General features: G+C 44.7%; 1 protein-coding gene and 1 pseudogene across 2 annotated transcripts in view; one reads left to right on the forward strand and one right to left on the reverse strand.

Annotated features, from left to right (window-relative positions):
- The window catches only part of LRRC2 (leucine rich repeat containing 2), a 54,860-nt gene extending 29,423 nt beyond the window's left edge, over positions 1-25,437 (reverse strand). Inside the window, exons 1-4 of one of the 2 annotated variants that reach the window (XM_033204962.1) lie at positions 25,236-25,375; positions 21,217-21,408; positions 11,279-11,422; positions 315-522 (exon numbers count right to left, since the gene is read on the reverse strand). In XM_033204962.1, the coding sequence (XP_033060853.1) occupies positions 315-522; positions 11,279-11,403 (333 nt within the window). In that variant the 5' untranslated portion in view covers positions 11,404-11,422; positions 21,217-21,408; positions 25,236-25,375. Of the gene's footprint in view, positions 1-314; positions 523-11,278; positions 11,423-21,216; positions 21,409-25,235 lie in introns of both variants that reach the window. The other variant, XM_033204953.1, reaches the window with a different exon arrangement.
- LOC117076256 lies at positions 12,346-17,367 on the forward strand (annotated as a pseudogene).
- Positions 25,438-27,457: the final 2,020 nt, after the last annotated feature.

Raw genomic sequence — 27,457 nt, forward strand, 5'->3', positions numbered from 1 at the left:
ACTTAATGTTTTTTAAAGGCAAAGAATTATGTTAAGACACTGGGGCAGGGGACAGGAGAGGAATGCATCCTGAAAGACTGTGCTGTCCAGGAGCGGGCGCAGGCATCCCAGCTGCTCAGCCACAGAGGTATCCAAGTGGGTCCCATCACTGCTTCCAGGACTGTGCTGCGTTTCCCTGAGGAAGGGACAGAAGAACCGCCTCCAAAGGCAAAAGCAATTCATTCATTCATTCATTCATTCATTCATCCTTGGGCTCAGGCAAGCAGCAGTCATCGACCGCAGCACTGCATTGGGCAAGAACTGCCTCGACTCACCGTCCAGTGCTCCCCAGAAAGTTCAAACACAAACGCACTGCTCCGTTTGCCTCTGTCCTTGGGAAGTGAACTCTGCCTTGTGAGAGCGTTCCTTTCAATCTTGTCCAGAAGCCGCACGTTGGTGTCTATGAAGCCATTCTTGCAGTACACAGCCTGGGGGATGCCCTTCCTCCTGCATTCGGCCACAAAGTTCCACTCCTCCTTTATCCTAAAACAGGCAGCAGGGGTCACAGTTACTCTCCTGGGGACTGGCCATCACTGCCTAGAGAAGTGAGTCAGCCACCTGGGCATGGGTGCTCTCCTTATCAGTCACAGGCCTACGTAAGCACTCCCTTCCTCTTTCCTCCCTGCTGTGGGGGTGCAGGGGAAACCCTAAACCCTTTTGTGAATTATTAGTAACTTTAACTTAAAAAGTAGAGAAGATGGGTTAGATGGAATTTCTGGCTATGCGTTTAATTATAATTTCCTTTGAAATTATATCACGCCAACCTAAGTTTTAAAAAAGTGCAGAGCCACAGGGATTCACCTATCTTTGAAGGGTATTTGAATAGAAATGCAGAGGAACTCCAGTGTATAAAACACCTGACTTTGGAATGGGAATGTCACTATCAGTCACCTTGGGGAATTTCACTCCAGTAGATGGACCTGAGGTCCACTCAGACACTGGAGCTGGCTGAGGACTCAGCATCCACACCAAACCTCACCACCCATGTGTCGCCAATTTTCTGACCTATCTTTTAGAGCTTTCCACATCCATAACTTATCCCCCAGCTTGATGCTAAGCTCCATGATGACAGCTGGTGTGTCTCAAAGCCCTTCAGATGCCCATACAGCTGTCAGAACAGGGCTCTGCACCTGGTGGGCCTTTCTTCATTTAGGAATTTGTTTTCTGTTTGAGGCCTTTAACATATTCTATGTGATGCAAAACAGATGTTTTGTGGTTTTCCTTCAAAACCATCAAACACAGATGTTGTCTGACTCAAAATAAGGTAGCCCACATTTGATAGGGGCTTAGATGCATTCCACACTCAGAAAAGCATTCCAGACCCTACTCAGCCCAACTGGGAACCTGGTGGCAGTCAGGATTCAGGTCTTCTGGGCGCTACTTTAGAAACAAGCTGCAGATGCAGACTTGGTCTCCACGTGGCCCAAGGCAGTATATACACTAAATAAGTGTGAGATAAGCCCCATGGTCAAGGAACAATCCTAGTGTGGAAACTCTCTGCTGTTATCTGAAGGAAGGGTGGTTCAGAGTCTCATTCAGGCTGTAGGGTGGCACTGTGGGGCACAGGCAAGCCTGCCATTGGAGTGGTTAGGAGGGGTCTGAAGGTTTACTGCCCCTGGGACAAGACCATCTTCCAGGACTGGGCATGCGGGAAGTCCCGGTCTGGACCACCAGGCACTGTCAAGTGTAAGGAGAAATTTCAGACTTTGAAAGGAGCAAAACAAAGCTGGATAGCCTTTTCCTGGAATACCGGAGACTCCAGGGGATTCTCCGATTCTATAGGAATATACCTTTGACTTTGACTAAGTTATTTTATAACTCTGTAGAAAGTAAAGTAAACTTGTAGAAAATGAAAAGCCATACAAATAATTCTTATCCATAAACACACATAAATTTTACCCAGTGGAGGGACAACCCTCTCCCACGCCCGAAAACACCAATTTGCTTCCCTTTTTTTTTTTTTTTTTTTTTGTGAGACAGTTTTGCTCTGTCTCCCAGGCTGGAGTGTAGTGGTGCAGTCTCAGTTCACTACAACCTCTGCCTCCCGGGTTCAAGCGATTCTCCTGCCTCAGCCTCCCAAGTAGCTGGGATTACAGGCACCTGCCACCACACCCAGCTAATTTTTGCATTTTTAGTAGAGACAGGGTTTCTCACTGTTGGTCAGGCTTGTCTCGAACTCCTGACCTCAGGTGATCTGCCCACCTCGGCCTCCCAAAGTGCTGGGATTACAGGCGTGAGCCACTGTGCCCAGTTGCTTCATTTTCAAATGTATTCAATATTCCTAGTCTCTCAATGTCTGTCCTTTGGATTCTGCTTTGAGCTGGTTGTAACATTTTAGTTTCCCTCTTATAAATAATGAGAAAAATAAAGTGTTTAATGGATGTTCCTTTTATATCTGCTACAGAATCATGATTTCACCTTTTTTGCAAATTATCCTTTAATACCAGTTAGGGTCAGAAGGTCAGCAGGGGCACTGAGACGTGGGGAGAGACAGCCCAACCTCTTTCCCTGGGCCCTTCTTGTCTTGGGATTTTCAGGGCTCATTAAGTTGTGTCCACCTTTCTTTTTTTTTTTTTTTTTTTTTTTGAGGCGGAGTCTCACTCTGTCGCCGGACTGGAGTGCAGTGGCCAGATCTCAGCTCACTGCAAGCTCCACCTCCCGGGTTTACGCCATTCTCCTGCCTCAGCCTCCTGAGTAGCTGGGACTACAGGCGCCCGCCACCTCGCCCGGCTAGTTTTTGTATTTTTAGTAGAGACGGGGTTTCACCGTGTTAGCCAGGATGGTCTCGATCTCCTGACCTCGTGATCCACCCGTCTCGGCCTCCCAAAGTGCTGGGATTACAGGCTTGAGCCACCGCGCCCGGCCTGTGTCCACCTTTCATCTACGTAGTTCCATTTGCTTTCAATACTGTCTGATTTTAGTTTTACCCACTGGGCACTCAGCATTAGTTCTTTGCTTCATATGATCACAATTTCCCACTCTTGACTAAATGTGATGTGCAAATACCAGGAGAAGAATGCGTGAGGAGGGAAACGAGAGGATCAAAGCCACCAAGAAGGCAAACAGAAGGCACAGAGCTAGAAGCTCCCAAAGACAGCCCTGAATCAGAGCTGGGAGGACCCTTAGAAAGGAAGTCAACTGCCTGTAAAGATTCTCATTAGTGCTTCATCCACTGAGTCTTTCACCCAATCAAGTTAGGAGGGTCACAAAAGATTAGCAGCAGGGCTAGGGGGTGGTTAAATGTCAGTAATTAGGGGAGAGGAGCAGACTCATTCCTTGGGTGTGCTGTATGTGAGGGAAAGGGTAGCCATGAGGGGAGGGCGATTTGGACACAGCTGGACCCTCCCAGTCGTCAACCCTCTATGTTCCAATGGCTTTTATAAAGGTACTGTTACTGGATGATCCACACATTCCACTCCTAGGTACTCACACAAGAGAAAAGAAAGCACATGTCCATACAAAGACCAATGTATGTGTTCACATCAGTTTTATAGCCCCAACTGAAAACAACCCAAATGCACATTCACAGGTGAATGAATGAAAAAATGTAGTTTCTTACTACTCAGCAATAAAGAGAAATGAACCACAGATACATGCTACATGAGTGAATCTAAACATGAAAGAAACCAGAAAAAGAAGAATATATGGCTGGGCATTGTGGCTTATGCCTATAATCCCAGCAACTTTGGGAGGTCAAGGAAGGAGGACAGCTTGAGCCCAGGAATTCAAGACCAGCCTGAGCAACATAGTGAGACTCCGTCTCTAGAAAAAAAAAAAAAAAAAGTTTAATTAGCCAAGCATAGTGGCATGGATCTTCCATAACCAGCAGTCCCAGTTACTCGGGAGGCTGTGGTGGGAGGATAACTTGAGCCAGGGAGATTGAGGCTACAGTAAGCCAAGATCACATCACTGCACTCCAGTCAGGGTGACAGAGTGAAACCCTTTCTCAAAAACAAATATATATATGAAACTCCAATAAATGCAGAATATAGTGATAGAAAGCAGTGATTGCCTGGAGATGGAGTTGGGGAATGGGGCTGGGGGATGACAGGAAAGAATTACAAAGAGTGAAGAAGAAACTTTGGAAACCAAGGGCTCACCTGATTTAAGCCCACCAGACTTAACCTGCCTTGTTTGCATCTAATCACTTACTTCTGGTAGATCCTAAACTATATAGCTAAAAGTCACATAGCCAAACAATATACTAAACTCTCACTAGCTTCCTTACAGATAACATCTCTGAGGCATGGATCACCATGGCAATGGTTACTCAAGTTGTTTTTCAGGGGCAGCCCCTGTCCAGTCCAAACCACTGACCCCTAGACTCAGCTTGCAAGGCTTGCAGGGGTGCCAAAAGATTGACCTTTGACATCAGAGGGCCAAAAACCCCAACCTCAGATCATGCTAACACTGCCATTCTCTGAACATATATCCTGTGAAGAGTCACGTGGCCTGATTATGCTTCTGTAAACCCTGATTACCTCACCTTTTCTACCCACCAATCACATTTCACCACACTTTAGACTACCCCACTTTCTATCCCATGAATATCCCCAAGCCCTACTTTTAGGCAGATGGATTTGAGATTTGTTCTCCTGTCTCCTTGCTTAGCAGACTTGTGAGGAAAATCTTTTCTCTTTTGCAAAACCTGTTGTCCCAGTTATTGGCTTACTGTGCACAGGCAGAACAAACCTGGTTTGGAATCACTTTTAAAGTGATCAATATGATCATTGACCATTTTATGGGGGAATACATATGTCAAAATTTTTCAGATTGTACACTTTAAATGTGAAGCGTTCATTGGATGTCAATTACCCTTCAATAAGCCTTTTATAAAAATAGATTTCATGGCTCCTATTGTAATCACCTCCTGGCATCCATCCTTAACTCCCTTGCCCCTCTCTTGCCGTCACTTGAACAAACCACAGTTTAGTTTGTATCCCATTATCTCCCTGCTCTACACCTGCCCCCACACAGTAAATGAGATGAAGGAAAACTCATAACCTTGCACACTGGTCTGGCTTTGAATGGATAACCACTAACCCAGGGACCCCTCACTGTTGCCCAGGAGTCATACCATACCTCCCAAGACTATTCCTCTTCCCAAGCCCCAGATGACTGTTTCACATTTTCTCCCTTTCAGTCAAAACTCCATTACCACCCACCCCATCCTCGTTCTCAACTCATGATGTGAACTTCCTGGTTCCCAGAGAAAAGAAATGAAAGACAACAGAATTTCACAAACTCCCTGGGCATCTACACCACCTATTTGCATCTGTTCCCATAGCCTCTGCCTTCCTTTCTGTTCCCCTGGAAGAACACTCCAAGATCCTACCGACGGCCAAACCCTGCCCATGATCACAAAGGCCAGTCTCCCATTGATTCAAGGACATTACCATAGAAGTTCTCCCTCATCAGTATTTCTGCTTGTGCATCCTTCTCTTCAGTGCACAAATATGCAGTTATTTCTCCCATCCTTAACCCCACCTCAACCCCATGTCTCCCATGGGCCTGTGTCTCTGCTCCACTTTATAGCAAAACTCCATGAAAGAGCTGTCCTTGCTCATAGCTACAATTCTCTTCTCCCTCATTCTCTGCTGAATCCACTTCAGTCACCCTCACTTGTCTTTTGAAACAAGCCTCTCATCAAGGTCATCAATGACCACCACTTTGCTAACCCAGTGGGCAAATCCCAGTCCTCATCTTATCTGATCCATCTGTAGCATTTGACACAGCCAATCACTTCCTCCTCCTCAAAGGCTTTTTGGCATTTGGCTTCCAGGATACCTCACTCTGCTGGTTACCCTCCTACCTCTCTAGACACTGTGCTGCTTCCTCCTCATCTTCTCAGCCTCTGGATTTCCAAGTGCCCAACACCCAACCCTTGGGTCTCTTCCCTGTCTGCACTCGTTCTTTAGATACCTTCCAGCTTGTGGCTTTAAATACATCTATATACTGACCATGCTCACATGTATATCTCCAGCCAAGACTTTCTCATTGAATCCAGCCTCCTGTATCAAACTGCCTCTCCAACATCTCCACCTGGATGCCTAAAAGGCATCTCAAAGTTAACATGTGATCCCAGTGACAAACTTCTGATCAGCACAAACTCCTGATCTTTGACCCCAAAATTCAGTAAAAGGCTTCCAGCAGCTCTGGCCAAAAATCTCAGGGTCATCTTTGACTCCATGCTTTCCTTCATACCACATATCAAATCCATCAACAAATATGGCCAGTTCTATCAGAATCCATCCACTCCTCATCATCTTCACTGCTTCCATGCTGGTCCAAGCCACCATCTTCTGCTTACTGTCACCACCCCCGCCTCCCTGTGGTCCAAACTCACCCAGCAGCTTGAGTGAGCCTCTTACAAAGTCAATCACATCACGCCTCTGCCCACACACACCTCTTACTGGCTTCTCTTCTCATACAGCATGATCTACAAGGCCCTACAGACCTGTGTCCCTCCCCTTGTGGCTCTGACCTCATCCCCTCTGCCCTCACTTGATCTTCTGGCCCAGTCACACTGGTCTCCTTGCTCTTCATTGAATATCTGGGAAAATGCTTGCCTCAGGGCATTTGCATCTGCTGTTCTGCCTGCCTGGAACCCTTGCTCTTAGATTTCTGCAGGGCTGGCTCCCCAGGTCTACATGCAAATGTCACCTTCTTAATCCCGATGTTTTGCTTTTAAGAAACCATTTCAGATATTGCTGGAGTTTCATGCTTGCCATTCAGCTGAGGGAAGCTGGAACATTTGAAAAATGTATTTTGCTGACAGCACTGGCTGGCACAGCTCTATAGGTCTCAGTCCCAGTGAGCTGCGTCGGGGAAAAGTACCCAGCAATCAATGAGTCAGGGCTTCAGGATCTACATATGAAGTCTGTAAGTAATATAACAAAAGTGATAGATTTAAAAATATTGCCGGGTAAGGTGGCTCAGGTGGAAGGAACACTTGAGGCCAAGAGTTTGAGACCAGCCTGGGAAACAAAGTGAGACCCCTGTCTCTACAAAAAATCACAAGAAAAAAAAAAAAAAGTGGGGCTGGTGGCACATGCCTGTAGTCCCAGCTACTCAGGAGGCTGAGCTAGGAGGACTGCTTAGGCCCTGGAGGTCGAGACTGCAGTGAGCTATGATCACACCATTGCACTCCAGCCTGGGCAACAGAAACAGACTTGTCTCAAAAAAATTAAAATATATATGTGTGTGTGTGTGTGTGTGTGTGTCAGCACATGAAGGCATATGAATTTAAAAGCAGAAGAAAGTGCTGAAAGAGAAGTGGGCTCCTCTGGGAGATATTGTAGGGGCTTGGAATTATTGCTTTTCCTTATTAGCTTTTCCGTGGGATTTAGTTTTATAACTATATGATAAAAATGAATTTTAAATATCTCCCTGTAGATTTAGATCTTACTGTAGCAGTCAGGACAAGGGGCAGACTCTAGGTCAAAGACATGCTGCTGGAACTTCTATTAGAAGCAATCCCTCCAAAATTTTTAAAACCAACAGCACAGTCACTGCAAGTTCTTGTATTCACTGGGCACTTTTCAGATTAATGTCTCTAACTTTTCTTTCCTCATTTCTTAGACTGAACCTAAGGGCAGATCCTAGCAATATAATGAGATGATACCAGTTCATCCCTATGTAATGTATTATTCCTATAGCATATATTACAAATTGTTATAAATATTTCACATATTTTGGTACAGCCAATATAAAATGGAGAAAAAAGAGGCCGGGCACAGTGGCTCAAGCCTGTAATCCTAGCACTTTGGGAGGCCAAGACGGGTGGATCACGAGGTCAGGAGATTGAGACCATCCTGGCTAACACTGTGAAACCGCGTCTCTACTAAAAAATACAAAAAACTAGCCGGGAGAGGTGGCGAGCGCCTGTAGTCCCAGCTACTCGGGAGGCTGAGGCAGGAGAATGGCGTGAACCCGGGAGGCGGAGCTTGCAGTGAGCTGAGATCCAGCCACTGCACTCCAGCCGGGGCGACAGAGCGAGACTCCGTCTCAAAAAAAAAAAAAAAAAAAGGAGAAAAAAGAAAATTAGATGTACCCCATTAAAAATAATTATATACCAAATATATTTTTTATTTCTTTCTTAAGTATTTTTTGTCTTATTTTATGTCTTATTTTCTTTCTTAAATATTTTATGTCTTATTCCCTCTGAAACCTAATGATAGGAAAGTGAAGAAGGAAATATAAACTACTTTTTAATTCCATTCTCTTCCTTGAGAGTAATTCAAATGAATAAAATTCATTATCTTTTCACTCTATCACCCATATAATTGAAAGTGAAATCTTCCTCTCAACTCAGTTTTAGTAGAATGCCAAATATGCAATAAACATACCAAAAAAATGCCATTAGAGTTCTACTAATTAAATCAATAAATGTGCAAATAAAATACCTTTTCCTTAAGCCCAGATGGCAAACAGCCTCAATGGAGAAGAAAATCTTCACTTAGAGCCTAACAATAGCTCTTTAATTTCTCCCTCTAAATCAGCAGTCCTCAACCTTTTTGGCACCAGGGACCAGTTTCATGGAAGACAATTTTTCCATGGATGAGGGGTTGCAGGGATGGTTTCGGGATAAAACTGTTCCACCTCAGATCATCAGGCATTAGATTCTCATAAGCAGGGGGCAACCTAGCTCCCTCGTATGCACAATTCACAAAAGGGTTTGTGCTCCTATGAGAATCTAACGCTGCCGCTGATCTGACAGGAGGCGGAGCTCAGGCGGTAATGCTGGCTCGCTGGCTGCACACCTCCTGCTGTGCGGCCCAGTTCCTAACAGGCCAGCCCAGGGCTTGGGAACCTCTGCTCTAAATGATCCAGTTTCATTCGGAGAGAGTGATATTTCATATTTTATCTCTACTTACAATTTTTAAGTGTCAGTATATACTTCATAGAACAACTACAGCACTACAGGATGAGATACTCTAAAGTGAGGTAACAGAACAAACTGGAAGGTTTTATTTGTTTCAGTAAATTTAAATTAACCAAATAGTTGCCTTTTATAATCAGGCAGGCATTAATTTTTCAACATATTAATTCCTCCTTTACACAGTAAACAGATCCTGAGAAACGAAAAGTTAACCCTCAAATAGTACTAATGATCACAGTATGAATTATATTATGGAAGCTCAAAAACACCTGTAAAAAAGGCAAATTTACTACCCCCATTTCTGAGGAGCCTGAGAAACTAAGTTCCTTTCTTAAACGTGCACATAGCTCCCCAGCCCTGCCTCACATTCCTCCTTATCTGCCCAGCCAACTTGGTGACTATTTTCCTTATCTTGGGCTAGAAAAGCCAAACAAATACCCAGGAAGTTTTCTGTCTTAGATTAAGATGAGATACTGCACAAGCTCAGTGACACTGAGCCCAGGTCAAGCTCAATCCTATGTACATGAGATGCATGAAGCTGTTAACACCACAACAAAAGACAGGGATGAAGGGGCAGATCCCACTCCAAAGCGGATGAGAGAACACAGTGTGCAGACCCCAGGTGTCTGCAGGTGGCTCCTCTTCCAAGAACCTCAGTAAGTTGCATCAGCTACAGGTGTTCCCTAACTCCCCTCCCCACTGCCAGGGGCGTAGGCCTCCGTGCAGCAAGCTTGTTCTGTCTAGAGTAACCCCAGATGCTAGGTGTGCGGAGGAAATCGAAGCAGGGCTCAGAGCTATTTTGGGCTCTGGGACCTTGTATGATTTATGTGAGTGTAGGTCTCTTGGATGCATTGCCATGTGAGCTTTCTGGTTTAAGGGTTCTAATTCTTTTTTGTTGTTTGTTTGTAAAGACAGAGTCTCACTATGTTGCCCAGTCTCAAACTCCTCAAGCAATCCTTTACTTGATATTGGACAACCTCAGATTAGTGGCAAGAGAAAAGATGTTCTAACTACCTGTGATTACAGCATTATATAGAGGCAAGGGCTTGGCCACATCTTCCGCTTACCATGTGTGTGAACTTGAGCAACTTACCTAAGTCCCAGTTTCCTCATCTGCAAATTAGGGATGGTGGTAACCACCTGAAACCGCTGTGATGAATACAGTAGCAGCTTAATTATCAAGCATGATCGGAATAGGTATTTGTTTAATCCAAAAAGCTAATAAAAGTGGAGAACCAAGAGTGTAGATACATTCGCACCTTACAAATCTTTTTTTTTTTTTTTTCTTGAGACGGAGTCCCGCTCTGTTACCCAGGCTGGAGTGCAGTGGCTTGATCTCAGCTCACTACAAGCTCTGCCTCCCGGGTTCATGCCATTCTCCTGCCTTCCTGCCTCAGCCTCCCAAGTAGCTGGGACTACAGGCACCCGCCACCATGCCCGGCTAATTTTTTGTATTTTTAGTAGAGATGGGGTTTCACCGTGTTAGCCAGGATGGTCTCGATCTCCTGACCTCGTGATCCGCCCACCTCGGCCTCCCAAAGTGCTGGGATTACAAGCCTGAGCCACCGCGCCCGGCCCCTACACATCTTGTTTTTAACTTAAAGTGTGCAAATATACCATCATTGGCCAACTTGATGTAGGGTTGGGACTTTCTTTGAGAATGGGTCTGCCAATCAGAATCCCATTGTGTCTATTTTATATAAACAGCACCCCTAATGCATCATCCATGAGTTCCAGTTCTGGTTTCTCCACAGGGAATACAAATTGCAGACATATGCAAAGCCACCTGCAACCTTTCTACTTTGTAAATTTTCCAAAGCACTCAACTTGGTGTTCATATACATAACTCTCTTTTACTCATATTTCATGACGGTATATGATAGGCAAATGACACCATTTCATCTAAGTAAAAATGACACCAACACAATGAATCTTACCTAGAATTCAGCTCAATGGGGGAGGGCTGAAGTGCACAACAGAGTAGCCCCAAGCTGCCCCAGACGGCAGTCAGATGGTCTCCAGAGCGCCAGACAGCCTGGTGAGTTAGCTCAGTGAACTCTAGCTAGGCAGCCTGCTACAGCATTTCCTGTAGGGGGATTTATCATGTCATCTCTGTCCTCCTCATGCCTAGCACGGTGCCTGGGTGGTAGGTAGCTCCTTATAACCATGGGTGTTGCTATCATAGGAACTGCATATTTGTACTGAGCAACAGTGTAAGGCTCTGAAGTTTAATGAGGAAAATGTTACCAACAGTGAGAAATCCCAGAAGAAAAGCGTCCTCCTCCACAACGCAACTGTTGCCTGTCCAAATCCTTATTCACCAAACAAGCTACAAGACTAGGTTGAGAAAACACATACTTCTCCAAGGCACTCTTCTCAAGCCTTTCCGCCTCCTTCTTCTGCCAAGCTTTGTGCTTCTTGACACGAGTTTCCCACAAGGCTCTGATGACAGAAATGTCGAAGACAACCACTTTATGTCCCATTTTGGGAGCATGAAATTACCTATTTTAAAAAAATATATAGATATATCAGCTTGATACACAAACAGAAAACAGTTTTAACATAAACTTTAAAATGAAATATGAATGAATCACCTGGCTTAAGAAATGATGATATGTGTTACTACTTCAAGGATGACAGTTTGCTTTGTTTGTTTGTTTGTCTGGTTGGTTGGTTGGTTGGTTTTGGCTTGTTTGGCTGGTTGGGTTTTGTTTTGTTTTGTTTTGTTTTGTTTTTATTGAGACAGAGTCTCACTCTGTTGCCCAGGCTGGAATGCAGTGCCACGATCATAGCTCCAACTGCAGCCTCAACCTCCTGGGCTCAAGCAATCTTCCTGCCTCAGCCTCCCAAGCAGCTGGGACTACAGGCTCACACCATCACACCCAACTAATTTTTAAATTTTTTGTAGAGACAGGGTCTTGCTCTATTCCCCAGGCTGGGAGGATGACAGTTTGCCAATGTTCTTAAGGTTTGACAGTACCTTGTATAAATAAGTCATAGTTCAACACTCACCCTAGGGTCACCTTCTCTAGATGGTCACACTTGTCTCCCTAACCCTCAGATAGACTCTGGGCTCCCAAAGACCCCTGGGGATTCCTGAAACTTCATGGTTCCACATCCTACTGAATTCACTAGTATATGTACCTAATATTCTCAGTAGGTTGTTACATAATCAAGGATAAGTTAGATGAACTAATCACAAGGCACAGGTGCGTGCACACACACACAAACACAGGCATGCACACACATCCTCTCTCCTCTCTCAAGTAGAATGGAATATAACTTCTTAGTTGTATTTAAATTAAAAAAAAAAAAAAAAGCTCGCATAGGCAGTGTTACAATTGCTTTTCTAAAAGTCCCCTTTTGTTGGTAGAAATTTATTCTAGATATATTTGAGTGTTCTTTCCTTCCTGTTAGTATAGGACATGAGGCACGTAACAGTGACTTCCTTCTGTAACCCATCACCTCAGTTCTTCCCCTCTGGGATTGCCTTTTCCATCCTCCTCCTGACTTCTTTCCTCTGTCCAGCTGACGTAACTCATGTCTCTTCTCCAGGGTAGTCTCTGTGACCACCAGTCTCTGCCTCTCCTCCCCAATATCCCCAGCCCTCATCATCTGAGGCCACAGGCCAGCCACCATTAAGTTAAAAAAAAATGGCACTGAGCCCCACTGAGCACTCTGCCACCTAAGACTGACCACACAGCCTGGAGACATGTCCTCTAAGATTTCCCTGCAGATTGAACCTTCACAAACTGTTGATCTCTGTTTACCTGGTTTTCCAAGAGCAAGGGAAGTCAGACTTGGGTACATTTTGGCCATCACATCTCAGTGGGAATTTAGAGATGATTTAGTCTCCACTTTCAGTTTCACCAAATGAAACATGAAAGGCCCCGCAAAATTTTATGTCTATATCCCTGGCACCTAGTATAGAGCCTTGCACATGGTAGGCCCTCCATAAATAATTGCGGAATGCATGAGTGAGTGAATGAATGAATGAGTAAATAAAAGATATTGCTTCACTCCCAGGACACTAAATGAGCTCTCTTTTTTTTTATTTTCCTACTTTATATTTACATTTTGTTTTAAGTAATTTGATCATTGCAAAAAAAATTATCAGCACAGAAAAGTACCTTTCAGTGTCCATTCCACTAAGTTATACTTATGTCCCTTATCTAAGTAAAGTAACTTTCTAGATATTGTTTTGAAATTCCCTAACTGCAGCAGCAAAATCTTGCTAAATCCATGTCCTGATTTGCACAAACACAGATTGTCAGTTGCTAAATAGTAGGGTTGGTGAATACATTCTCCTCTAATTTCAGACACTTCTAAATAGCAGTCACGGATATGAAGCCAAATATTTAATCTTCTTTTCCTTTTTCTTTTTCTTTTTTTTTTTCGGACAGGGTATTATTACCTGTTCCCTAGGCTGGAGGGCAGTGATCCAGGTGCAATCACTGCTCATTGCAGCCTCAACCTTGTGGGCTCAGGTGATCCTCCCATCTTAGCCTCCCAAGTAGCTGGAACCACAGTCGTGTGTCACCACACTTGGCTAATTTTTAAATTTTTTATAGAAGCAGGGCCTCACTACGTTACCCAGGCTGGTCTTAAACTCCTGGGCTCAAGTGATCCTCCTGCCTCAGCCTCCCAAAGTGTTGGGATCACAGGCACGAGCCACCATGCCTGGCCAAAATATTTAATCTTCTGACTCAAAAGTGTGCTCTCTATAAATGGCTTGTTCTTATGCCAATAGGAGTGGGAGAACTGGCTTATATGTGCAGCTGAACATATGAACGTGTACAATTTTACTCTAAAGAGCTGACAATGCAGATCTAATTCATTCCCTTCTTTCCTTTGATTTCTGATGTCTGAGACTGCCTTTGTTTGTTGTTGTTTGGTTGGCTGGTTGTTTTTTTGTTTGTTTGTTTCGTTTTTCCTGAGACAGGGTCGCACTCTGTTGCCCAGGCTAGAATGCAGTGACACTATCACGGTTCACTGCAGCCTCAGCCCCCCAGGCTCAAGCATTCCTCCTACCTCTACCTCCCAAGTAGCTGGGACTATAGACATGTGCCACTATGCCCAGATAATTTTTGCATTTTTATAGAGATGGTGGTCCCACTATGTTGCCCAGACTGGTCTCAAACTCCTGGGCTTAAGCAATCCACCCACCCAGGCCTCCCAAAGTGCTGGGATTACAGGCATGAGACATTCTGCCCAGCCTGAGACTGCCTTTGTCTCCTTTAGAATTGTTTTACCTAAAGGAGGTCAGGCACAGTGGTTCACACCTGTAATCCCAGTACTTTGGGAGGCAGAGGTGGGTGGATCATGAGGTCAGGAGTTCGAGACCACCCTGGCCAATATGGTGAAACCCCATCTCTACTAAAAATTACAAAAATTAGCTGGGTGTGGTGGTACGCACCTATAGTCCCAGCTACTCAGAAGGCTGAGGCAGAAGAATCGCTTGAACCTGGGAGGCGGAGGTTGCAGTGAGCCGACATCATGCCAGTGCACTCCAGCCTGGGAGACAGAGTGAGACTCCATCTAAAAAAAAAAAAAAAAATTGTTTTACCTAAAGGAGATTTTTGACAAAAGTTAAAATGATGCACAAGTTTTTGTGTGTACATTTGTTGTCTTGTCCTGGGTAAATATAAAGGAGAATTGTTAGGTTATATGATAACTCTATAGTTAACCTTTCTGTGAACTGTCAGACTGTTTTCCAAAGCAGCTACATCATTTTACATTCCCACCAGCAGTGTATGAAGATTCCTGTCTCTCCACATCCTCACCAACACTTATTATTATCTGTCATTTTTATTATAGCCATCCTAGTAGGTGTGAAGAGGTATCTTGTTACTTTGATTTGCATTTTCCTGATGACTAATGATGTTGAGCATATTTTCATATGCTTATTAGGCATTTATATATCTTCTTTGGAGAAATGTCTATTCAGATCCTTTCCGCTTTTTTAATTGGGTTAATTGGTCTTTTTATTTATTGTTAAGTTGCAGTAGTACTTTATATATTCCAGATACAGGTCCCTTACCAGGTATATAATTTGCAAAAAATGTCTTCTATTTTGTGAGTTGCTTTTCACTTTCTTAATTCCATCATTTTATATTAACCTAACTATATGCTTATAGTTGATGTGAGATTTTGTAGACAGACTATTGCTGGATCATTTATTTAACCAATTCTTACTATCTCTGTCTTTTAATTGATGTATGTATGCCATTTATATCTAATATAATTACTTGTATGTCTGGATTTAAATCTGTCATTTTATTACTTTTTTCCTATTTGACCCCTCTTTTGTTTTCCTCTTTTACACTTTCCTGCCTTCTTTTTTCTGAACATTTTTTAGTATTCCATTTTATTTTCTCTATTATATATTTTACTATGTCTCTTTGGGTAGTTTTTTCTCTTGTTTTATGGTTGCCCTAAGAATTATTATACATACTTACTTTTTCATAGTCCACTTAGAAACAGTATTTTACCATTCAAGTGAGATGTAAAAATCTTACCATCATATAGGTCCTCCAACATTCCCACCTTTATGTTGCAGTTGTCTTACATATTATGTCAATCAGTGTTATATTTTTGGCTGCCAATCATCAAATTTAAAGAACTCGTGAGGAAAAAACTAGTCCATTATATTTATCTTGATATTTATATGTTGCTGTTCCTTCCTTCCTGCTGTTCAACTTTACCTCTGTTATCATTTCCCTTCTATCTAAAAACTTGCCTTAACAATTATTTTAGAGAAAATATGCTGACATATTTTGTTTTCCTTCAACTGAGGATGTCTTTTTCTTACCTCCATTCATAAATATTATTTTTGCTGGATATAGAATTTGAAAGCAATCTTTTCTATTAATCAGCACCTTTAGAATGTTGTGCCACTTTCTTCTGGCATCCATAGTTTCTGATTAGAAATCTGAAATAATTTGAATCACACTTTCCTATAGGGGATGCATCATTTTTCTCTTGCTACTTTCTTTTTTTTTTCTCTTTCCCCCTCCAGAGACAAGATCTCACTCTGTCACCCAGGCTGGAGTGCAGTGACGCCATCACAACTCACTGCAGCCTCAACCTCCTAGGCTCAAACAATTCTCCCTTCTCAGCCTCTCAGGTAGCTGGAAACACAGGGATGCACCACCAAGTGCGGCTAACTTAGAAAAAATTTTTTTTGCAGCAATGAGGTCTCACTATGTTGCCCAGGCTGGTCTCAAACTCCTGGGCACAAGTCATTCTCCCACCTCAACCTCCCAAAATGCTGGGATGACAGGCATGAGCCACTGCGCCTGGTAAAATTTTTCCGTCTTTTAGCTTCCTCAGGTTAATTATTATATCTGGGCATGGATTTTAGGGGGGGATTATCCTGATTTGGATTCGTTTAGCCTTTTTAATCACTTGATTTATATCTTTTGCCAAATTTGGGGATTTTCAGCCATTATTTCTTGGAATTTTTTTTCTGCATTACACTCTTTCTCCTCTCCTTCTGGAATTCTGATAACACAAATATTAGACTTTTCAGTATTGTTCCATAGATTCTTGAGGGCTTGTTCATTTTAGATAAATCTTTTCTTCTCTTTTATTTTCAGATTGGTAATACTCAGTAATCTACCTTTAAGTTTCCTGGCTCTTCCCTATGCCATCTCCATTATGTTTGTGAGCCTATCCAGTATTTTATTTCAATTATTGTCTATTTTATTTCTAAAATTTCCAATGAGTTATTTATATCTTCTGTTTCTGTGTTGATATTTTTCTGTCTTTCCATTCATACCCCAGGGCTGAGGGAGGGTATCCAAGGAAGGGCCAACTTGTAAGGGGTTCAGCCCATCAGATAGCAGGTAAGTTCTCCGGTTTGGGCAGGCTAGTCTGGAGTTGCTGGGCAACTAATAGACGACCCCCTCAAGTGCAGGTAGAAACAGCTAATCAGCAACTGGTGGCATGGGCATGCGATGGAAGTCCAGGTGTTAGAAGGGACTGATGGCCTTCAGAGTGTGTGGACCACACAGGCACTTGCAGAAGGCGTGGCAGGTTGGCATGTGACCCTCAGGGCCACAGGCAGCTGCGTGCAGGTAATATGGAGGCTTACGAAGAAAGTCGAAATACAAGAGCAGGCAGGAGGTCTTCAGAGCAGGTGGGCTGCACAAGGGCTATGTTTTCTGGCTCCAGAGAGCTGTAGAAAGGTGACTGCAAGGCCAAGGATGCAAAGTCTCAAAGGGACTGTTCTGAGGCCATGCTTGGGGCAGGTTCCGATGGATATTCTCACATGCACACTGCTGATCCCCAGCCCACGCTAAAAAAAAAAAAAGCAGGAAGTCTTGTCCCTCCAGTGCCTTCTACTGAGAAAGCATAGCACTGCGCTCACTTTAAAGGACCAATATTTAAAGTAATGCCATTGTAAAACACAGGGTATATTTATTGAGTGGCGCATTCAAAGCTGAGAGGCAGTAAGTTGATAACTGACACCGCAGGTAACCAATTTGGTTGAGTTCAGACCTCAAACTCCAACCTGCCTTCTGTGGGTTGTGATCCCCATGTCAGGTCCGTTTTCAGTCTTCGTGGTGCTATTCAGCTATGTTCCGTGTGCGACACCCAGTGGCCGGTCTCGGCGTGGCTGAAGGTCTATCCCCGTGCTCAGGTCTAACATCTTTGGCGTGCTTAGGGTCAGATCCACGCATGCGCAACTCGGGGAGGAGCCCAGGAACAAACTTACGGAGCTGTTTTCTCCAAATTCCTCCCTGTCTGTGATATCCCTAGTCCTTTCCAGATCGCTGGGCTCCCTTTTTCGGTCCTCTGGCCAAAAACTTGGTGTTGTAGTTACCCTGCTCTGCCGTGCACTTCCTACAACTGCACCCACAGTCGCGGCCAAGCAGCGAAGATTTAAGAGAGTAAGAAAGCGTGAGAGTTTGTTCCACTCTCTTGGGCTACAGCTCCTCTAGTCAGAAAAGGAAGGTTCCCTGCATGTCTCACTTTATATGAAACCTAAAAAAGTTGAACTCGTAGAAGTAGAGTGTAGAAAGAGGTTAGGGCCGCGGAGGAAGGGAATGGGGAGTTACTAGTCAAAAGGTACAGTTTCAGATAGGTAGGAGGAATGTTTTGAAATCTATTGCATAGCTGAGCGACTACAGTCAATAATAATGTATTGCATATTTCAAAAATCACTAAAATGCTAAATTTCAAATGTCTACCGTAAAAACGATAGGTAAAAGAAGTGCATTTAATTTTTCTTTTACCACTTTTCTTACTCTGTTATCTTCAGCTCAGGAGTATCTAACCTGCAAAGATCTTACTTAATTAAGGCTTCAACTTTCGACTTTAAAGTCTCCATAAAGGAACACTACGCATCAGTCTGAAAATAAAAAGATCAAAGTCCACAGCCAGTAGTGAAGAAACACTAAAAAGAGAATCAATCAGCCTAGCTTTTTGGAGGAAATATCTGTACAGAACCCAAGTCTATACATAAACCAAAAAAGCCAAAGTAAAGTTAACTGCATTTGAGCAGTGTGGGCAGCCCTGCCAGCCAGAGTAACTGAAGCTAGAACAATTACTCCCTATACACAGGGCTCGTGTTCTCTAGATCAACCAGACACATCACAGACTCTGTTGTTGAGGTTCTTTCATTTTCTTAGGCCAGTTAGCTCTTGGCAAGTAGCCAGAGCTGTACATTAACTGCTCCTACATCTTAAAAATCATTGCTTATTAATTTCTATGCATGAACTTAGATAAATGTAATTCTAGTTCCCATCTTAGAGGAATGGTCTCTTCTTGATGCCTTTGTGTTCTAAATATTTTATCATGTCAACAAAAAATGGCTTAATCATCTTTGATAAATTCCTGGAATTCTGAAATTTAATTACCAAAGGCCCTGACATATTTTTAAGTAGTTATAAGTCATTACTACTCTCAGTATTTTGGTGGGAAAGAGTATATCCTGTCTATCATCTAACCATGTTCACCATTTTCCCTGTGTTTTAAAAAGCAGGAAAAGAGGTTCTCTTATACAATTAAGGGGGCTTTTAATGTGCCAGGATTTAAATCTGCATCTTACCTATAAGATGAAGTTTTGTTTGCAAACATGTATAAGGAAAACTGGAAACTCTAAGAACAGTAGGTGATGACCACATTTGCTAGAGATTTACATGTGATGTCCAGAGGTGCTGGAAAGCTATGAAATACAAGGTTCTAAGTGCCAGATCCAGCCCAGCCCCTGGCATCCCATGTAGGACAGGGCTGAGTCCAGACCTCTCTAGACAACTGGACAAATTTTACCTTAACCTAGAAGGTAGTAGTTCATGGGTGGGTGCTGAGACTGGGAAAGTAGTTTCAAGTGAGAGTCTGTATGTCAGTCCAGGGTAAGTAGGAGATGCTCCATCCAGGGGAGAAGCCACACTGGGGAGCCACAGGATGCAGTTGTCAGGGACAGACACAGGTACCAGTCCCTCAGCAGCTCAGGGGCAAGATCTCCTAGCAAATTTACAAAGTTAATGTCTTCTTTGTAGAATAAACCCTAGTCAACACAGTCTTTCAGGCAGAGACATAGAATATAATGTCCTAAGCATTGACTTTCTCTAGGACTATAGAAATGTCATCATCATATACTACACCAACACAGAAAAGGGAAAAATTAACCTCTATGGGATCCAGTCAGCAGACCCTCAATACAAACAAAGCAAATAGGAAACTTTACAACCAAGTGGATTCTACAAAGCAACCTAAGTGCCAAGCTTCAGCCTGGACCCTCATTGAATTTGGCAACAAAGTGTCATGGTTGCAAGACAGCATCTGATTCCGGTTCCCTGCTATGGGTCTGGTTTTGTGTGGTTATAGCAGAATTATGAGAACAAGCCTCCCTCCATTTGGGCTACACTGTCCACAGTCACGGAGTGTCTTCCAAAGAAGAAAACGCCTGCAATGATGAGACAGGAGAACAGTGGCATCTCTCACCCAAAGGAAAGAACATTGGGGCCACAGAGTGTCATCAGCCATGTTCCTCTCCAGTCCAAGGGCTCCCAGATACTTAGTGTTCCAGCTCCTGAGTGAAAATGCTAACCATCAGCACACTCTCAAAGGTTGGATTAAGGAAAATAATGCCTGGAAAATCTTTTGCTTTAGTGCGGGGCTCAGAAAACTTGATAGTAAATAATTGAGGTTTTGCAGGCCAACAAGCAAAATTGAAGATACATGTAGGTGTTTACATAACAAAAGAGAACCCTCTGGCGAGCCTCTCCCTGCTTGCCTCCAGAGAACCATCCAGAGTTGTGAGCATGTTTGATGTCCAGCTGCTGCTTGCCAAAAACATCCTCAGAACAAGAGGGACTAGCCCAAGAGGGAAAGGCCTAGCAGGTATGGTGAAAGAGGGGCAGGGGGGCTGGGTGTGGCGGCTCACACCTGTAATCACAGCACTTTGGGAGGCTGAGGCAGGTGGATTGCTTAAGCTCAGGAGTTTGAGAGCAGCCTGGGCAACATGGCAAAACCCTGTCTCTACCAAAAATAAAAAATAAAATAAATAAATAAAATAGCTGGGCGGTGGCATGCATCTGTGGTCCCAGCTACTAAGAAGGCTGACATGAGAGGATCACTTGAGCCTGTGAGGCGGAGGTTGCAGTGAGCTGAGATTGCACCAGTGCACTCCAGCCTGGGTCTCAAAAAAACAAAAAGAGAGGGGAGAGGTTGGCAGGGGAAGGGGCCAGAGGGTGAGCCTGCTACAATCCATTTCTCTCTCTGCCCCAGTATCACCCAGACAGGTGCCTGTGTGTCCTTCTCTCCTCCAGTCATCACAAGTTGGACAGCTGGCTGGAGGCAGGGTGACCTACTAAGTCACCAGCTCCTGAACTGAGATTCCATTGCTTGGAGCCTGGCAGTTGCTAACAATAGAGTCTCCAATGTGTGGAAGGCAACCAGGGTTGGCTCTGGCCTGCAGCAAGGTACAGCTGGCCAGGTGGACAGATGCTGAGAGCAGCAGGGGAATAGAGACAGAAGAAAATACTCCAGATGCTCCAGCAGTGCCCACATTCCATATGCAAACAGGTGCCAGGCCTGCAGGTTATAGTTTACTGATCCTAGCTTTAGTGGACAATAAAATGTAAAATATTTTGTTTTGGTGGATGTGATGGTTTTAAACTATACCCACAAAGTCTTTCACATTCTTCCCTTTAAAAAGGTAGAACTTAATTCCTCTCCTTTTGAGCACAGGCTAGACTTAGTGACTCACTTCTAATGACTAGAATGTGGTAAAAGTAATGGTGTGTGGCTTCTGAGTCTAGGTCTTCACTCTCTTTCAGATCACTTACTCTAGGAAGTCAGCTGCCATGTCATGATGATGCTCAAGCAGCCTTGTGGAAAAGCTTCACGAGGAGAGGAACTGAGGCCTCCTGTCAACAGCCATGAGAGGGGGCAGTCTTTAAAGCAGATCTTCCAGCCCCGGTCAGTCCTTCAGATAACGGCAGCCCCTGTGGACATCTTGACCACAACTTCATGAGACCCTAAGCCAGAAACATTCAGCTAAAATGCCCCAGATTTCTGACTCTCAGAAACTGTGAGATAATAAATGTTTGTTATTCTAAACTGTTATGCCTGGGGGTAACTTGTTATGCAGCAATAAATAACCAAGACAGTGGATTTTTATAAGACACTTATAAAAATCAGTCTTAACTTCTGGTGCCATCTGGTGTCCATGTTCAGCTGCCTCCTTGAATATGCCCTTGGATATCTCAGACATATCTGAAAGAAATATGATATTCTCCAAACTTGCTCCTTTAGAGTCTGTCCATCCTGGGCCTCCCTTAATTCCACACCTCAGGAATGACTCCATCATAATCTAGAAGATCTAGAAGTTAATTCTTTTTTTTTTTTTTTTTTGAGATGAAGTCTCACTCTGTCACCCAGGCTGGAGTTCAGTGGCACAATCTCAGCTCACTGCAAACTTCACTTCCTATGTTCAAGCAATTCTCCTTCCTCAGCCTCCTGAGTAGCTGGGATTACAGGCACAAGCCACCATATCTGGCTACTTTTTGTATTTTTAGTAGAGATGGGGTTTCACCGTGTTGACCAGGCTGGTGTTGAACTCCTGACCTCAGGTGATCCGCCTGCCTCGGCATCCGAAAGTGCTGGGATTACAGGTATGAGCTACCACGCTCAGCCAGAAGTCACTTCTTTTGCTTCGTTTCCTCACTCTGCCCACCCACTATGCAGACAGCATGCACACACATGCACACGTGCACACACACACGTTCATCCACACATCCTGTTATCACCTACGTCTTAGAGGGCATGCATTTCTCACCACCAACTAGTGTCACGCCTTGCCTCAGCTGGGGAAAGGCCTCCTAACTGGTCTCCTGGCTTCCCAATCAACTCCATCCAAACCATCTTCTACTCAATAGTGAGAGTCACTTTCCAATGAGAATTAGATCATGCCACCACCTGGCACAAATCTCCCCGAGGCCTGCCTTTGAAATGACAATGAGATCCCAGCTTTCCACAGAGGCAGTGAGCCCCTGGCATGGTCTGCCCTTGGCCAGCCCATCCTGCCTCACACTTCTGCTCCCCTCCTCAGTGCTTGTCCACCCCTTGCCTCTTCCCCTCCAGAGCTCAGCACACACTGCTCCCTCAGCCTAGAACATTCCTCCCCCAGTCACATGGCTTCCTCCCCACACCCCTGGAACCTATCTTAAATGTTTCTCCTGTCTGGCCTTCCTGGCCTCCTCATCTAAAGTAAACCCGCCTGTTATTTTATTTCTCAGTCTACTGTTTATTTACATCACAACACTTAATGCAAGTTAAAGTATTTGATTCATTATATTTTATCTGTCCATGGACCAAGCCATAGACGAGCCACAGTTTACTGACAGGAGCAGCCACCTGGGTGTCCCCAGACTTGGGTTCATAGCCTGGTCCCCATGAGTTCAGCTGAGCAGGTCATATTGTAGCATATGATGGGAACTGGAGGGGCCTCTCCATCATCTTGTCCAAGCCCCTGCAGAGAGAGTTGTGCTATGGCCATCAAATGAGAGGTTTTGAGTAGTCCAAGGGCTACAGATGCCAGTCTCCTGCTTCTGAACCTCAACACAGAAACTGTGTGTACTGAGCCAGCGTACTTAGTGTGTATTTCTGTTTTTCAATGCCTAGGAACCCTAAGTGACATTTATGGGTGCTCATAAAATGCAGACAGACAGAAGCTTTGTCCATGCCTCCAAGTTCCCAATCTAGAGAGGAGAGCATCAAAGGATATCTTTCAGCACAGCACATTCATTAGACAACAGAGGCTGAACCAACTCCTGTAGGAGCCAAAAGAGAAAGGGTAGGGGAAGGGGTGGGGAGAGTCCTGCCGGGACCTTGAGGAAGGGGAAAGGGCTAACAGTGCAGGTCTGACTGAATAACTTTCCATGCCCCACTCCCCAACCCAGTTATAACAGAACCATTTTACAGAGCCATCCACTTTACGGAGCCATCCACTTGACAGAGTCATCCACTTTACAGAGTCATCCACTCTACAGAGCTATCTGCTTTCCAGAGCCAGAGGGCATGACTGGAAAAACATGTCCCCTGGCACCAGGGCAGTAGTCTCCACTCAGAAGTCATATGCTAGGGGGAGGGGGGGCTTTCCAGGCATCTAGTCCTCTCTCTTCTTGTCAAATGACACTGGGTTGCTGGATAGGAGGTGTAGAGTGGGTGTAGGGTTAACCCCTCAGAGCATCCTAAGAAGGATCTGGGGGAGTCTGGGAGGAGACTCAACAAAGTCTGGGAGGAGACTCACCTTATCATGCAGGTGTCAAGCCATTCTTGGTGCTCCCTCTGTGAGGCTGGGAGGGGGACAGGAGCAAGGGATGGAGCAGGAGAGGAGGACAAAGCTAATGCCAGAGGTCACCTGAACCAGCCATGCAGAGAGAGGCTCTCTTCTCCACACCTGCCTCTCAGAACTCCCCTCCACGGCACCCTTCCAGGTGTGTCATCAATGTGAGGAAAACCTCTATCATCAGCCTTGCTGCAGCCAAGAGAACAACTATAACCTATGGGAATTTCTGGGGGCACCAAGATACAACGGGCAATAATATGACAACCAAGGATCTTTGGTGACTCACAAATTGCATTCTGTCCTCACATAAGGCCACTGCCTGGACACCAGGGTTGGAATGAACGAATGAGTTTTCTGATAGAAATGGAGGTAAATAGGAGCTAAATAGTCAAGTAAGGTCAGTATAGTCAGCCAAATCCTGAATTAAATGGCATTTATGCCACATGATCACAGTTTCCCTGGGGACATCTGATTAATTTTATTGTAATTTGTTAAGCTAGAAAATTCAGCCAGGGGAGACAGAGGGTCCAAACGGGATTAAGAGGGCAGTTCCACGGCCAAGTTGCCTGGGCTGGAGCCCTGCCTACCTACTCTCTGGCTACACGTCCCTGAGAACACGGCCTAACCTCTCTGAGCCTGATGTTCTCCTGTGGACGTGATGGAGCAAATAGCGCTGAGCTCACAAGTTGGCAAGAATATCGCGTAGGATCATTGTGTCAAGGGCTTAAGACAGTACCTGGCACCTAGTAAGGTCAAAAAAAGGCTCAATCACTTAAAGTAAAAAGAAAGGAAACTAAGAATCGCTGTCACCAATTAAACATAAGACAAAAACAAGAGGTATGTGAGCATCCGAGGATTTTTCTCCACCTGGCATGATTAGCAGAGGTTCTTTGGGTGAATAATGGGTGAACTCCCCAGTCCCTGAGTTCTGGGAGAGGGTTTGGTCCAGCAGAAGAGCTAGCAACAGGGCAGAGCCGCTAACAAGCCAGACAATTTCTCCTCCTTTGGGTCTCCAGTCACTTTCCTCCCTTGCCTCACGCCTGTCCCAACCCCAAACCAGGGGGCGTGAGACGCTGGGAGAAAAGACTTCCCCGCCAGGGCCATGTGTCAGTCATACCATTCAGGGCACAAACAAAGTTGATTTATCGCCCCTGGACAGCTCTTTGGACCAGAAAGCTTTGGGCTCAGCCTTGGGCTCCGGGGCAGTACCCGCAGGGGAACTGCTAACCCGGAGCAAGATTCACTCGCAGGGACACCCGCCTCTCCACGATCTCTCCTTTCTCGCCATCCCACCATAGTTCTGGACCTCAGATACCGGTCGATGCCTAAGCCCCAGCCGCTGTCTGGTTAGGGACGTTTACCCCTGTTGTTCCCGCCGACTGCAGGTCACCAAGGCACGGATGAAGGTGTAAACAACTGAGCGCCCAGGGCACCGGCCGCCCGCCCGCGTCCTCCCACGGGGAGCGCAAGCCCCCTGCTCCCGCCCCGCTGGCCACCTCGACGCCCAGCGCTTACCTGCCCCGAGGGGCGGGCACTGACAGTCGCGGCCTGCCCGCCGCGGCTGTTTACACCACAGAGGCTGTTTACAGCCGCTGAGCAGCACGGCCGAGCCGGAAGAAGCCTCCCGTGCCTGTGCGCTAACAGGCTATATTTGTAGGCGGATAATATGATCTGGAGGACATGTGCTAATCAACTATCTATCTATTCTATGTGACTCAGCCCAGCCTGAGACAAAACAGACTTCGTAGGGGAGGGCTTGGCACCCTGCGCGCTGCAGCCGGCCAGCGCGAGCCCCGGCCCGGGGACTATCTGCAGCCTCCTACCCGGGGCCAGACCTTTTCACATTGGAGATCCCGGAGGGTGTGGAATGGAAGGGAGCGGGTTCCGAGGGCTCAGCACACTAAACTGGGAACCAAGCCAGAGCAGGCTTTGAAAGCCATATGACCAAGGGAATGTAAAAGTGTTTTCCATGTTGGAAGCAGCAGACATCCAAGGTCTCAATTTCACAGTTGTATTTTATATTTTTAATTTCCTAAAATGTATGTGAGCTTAGATTCTCTTTAGATAGTTTTCTAATTGGGCAAATATGTTTTGCTGATAGCCGACATTGTGAAAACATGACAAGTTAATAATCAGTAATCAAGTCCCCTGCTGCTCCCAGGAGTCCATGTGACCCCTTCCTGACCCTTAATGGCAATGGCTCCTCATATCCCTTAGCCTAAAACTGAAAAATACCTTTTGTGTGATATATATGTCATACTTAATTTTCTTTTTCTTTCTTTCTTTTTTTTTTTTTGAGAGGAGTCTCCCTCTGTCGCCCAGACTGGAGTGCAGTGGTGCGATCTCAGCTCACTGCAACCTCTGCCTCCCGGATTCAAGCGGTTCTCCTGCCTCAGCCTCCCCAGTAGCTGGGATTACAGGCGCCTGACACCACGCCCAGCTAATTTTTGTAGAGACGAGGTTTCACCACGTTGGCTAGGCTGGTCTAGAATTCCTGATCTCAGGTCATCCCACCCGCGGGTCTCCTGAAGTGCTGGGATTATAGGCCTGAGCCACCGTTCCCAGCCTTTTGAAAATAATGCTTTTTGGCGGGGCACGGTGGCTCACGCCTGTAATCCCAACACTTTGGAAGGCCGACACAGGCGGATCACCTGAGGTCGGGAGTTTGAGACCAGTCTGGCCAACATGGAGAAACCCCCTCTCTACTAAAAATACAAAATTAGCCGGGCGTGGTGGCAGGCGCCTGTAATCCCAGCTACTGGGGAGGCTGAGGCAGGAGAATCACTTGAACCCAGGAGACGGAGGTTGCAGTGAGCCAAGATCGCACCATTGCACTCCAGCCTGAGCAACAAGAGCGAAATTCTGTCTCAAAAAAAAAAAAAAAAGGACTTTTATCTGAGAAATGCAAGGTTTTTTTCATTATCAGGCCCAAGGAGATGTTAAAATGAAACTGCACTCATGCCCTACTCCCCTCTTTGAGCTATGTCTTCATCTCTTGAAATTGCTTGCTATTGTCACAAGGAGCTGTAAATTAAAATAAGAGAAACACGCCAGACACTATAACCCACATCCTATAGCTAAAGGATGTATAGCCAATCACTAATCAATGTTATTTCTGTAAACCAATGAAAATTCCTAACAAATAACTTTATATCAATCCTTCTCTGTCTCCTTCTTTTACTTTTAAAAATCCACTCATTGAGCAATTGTATGCCAATAAATTGGAAAGTCTAGAAGAAATGAACAAACTTCTAGGTACATACAACCTACAAAGATTGAATCAGGAAGAAATTCAAAACCTGAACAGATCAATAACAAGTAACAAGATCAAGGTTGTAATAAAAAGTCTCCCAGTAAAGAAATGCCCAGAACCTGATGGCTTCACTGCTGAATTCTACCAAACATTTAAAGAACTAATACCAATCCTACCCAAACGATTCCAGAAAATAGAGGAGGAAGGACTATTTGCAAACTCATTCTATAGGCCAGTATTACCCAATACCAAAACCAGAGAAAGACACATTAAAAAAAAAAAAGAAAACTACAGGTCAAAATTCATCTCTGATGAATATTGATGCAAAAATCTTCAACAAAAATACCAGCAAGCCGAATTCAGCAATACATTAGAAAGATCATTCATCATGACCAAGTGGAATTTATCCCTGGGATACAAGGATAGTTCCAACATACACAAATCAATTGACACAATACATCAGATCAACAGAATGAAGGATAAA

The sequence above is a fragment of the Trachypithecus francoisi genome, unplaced genomic scaffold (assembly GCF_009764315.1).
Source record: "Trachypithecus francoisi isolate TF-2019V2 unplaced genomic scaffold, Tfra_2.0 Lachesis_group0, whole genome shotgun sequence".
Taxonomy (NCBI): domain Eukaryota; kingdom Metazoa; phylum Chordata; class Mammalia; order Primates; family Cercopithecidae; genus Trachypithecus; species Trachypithecus francoisi.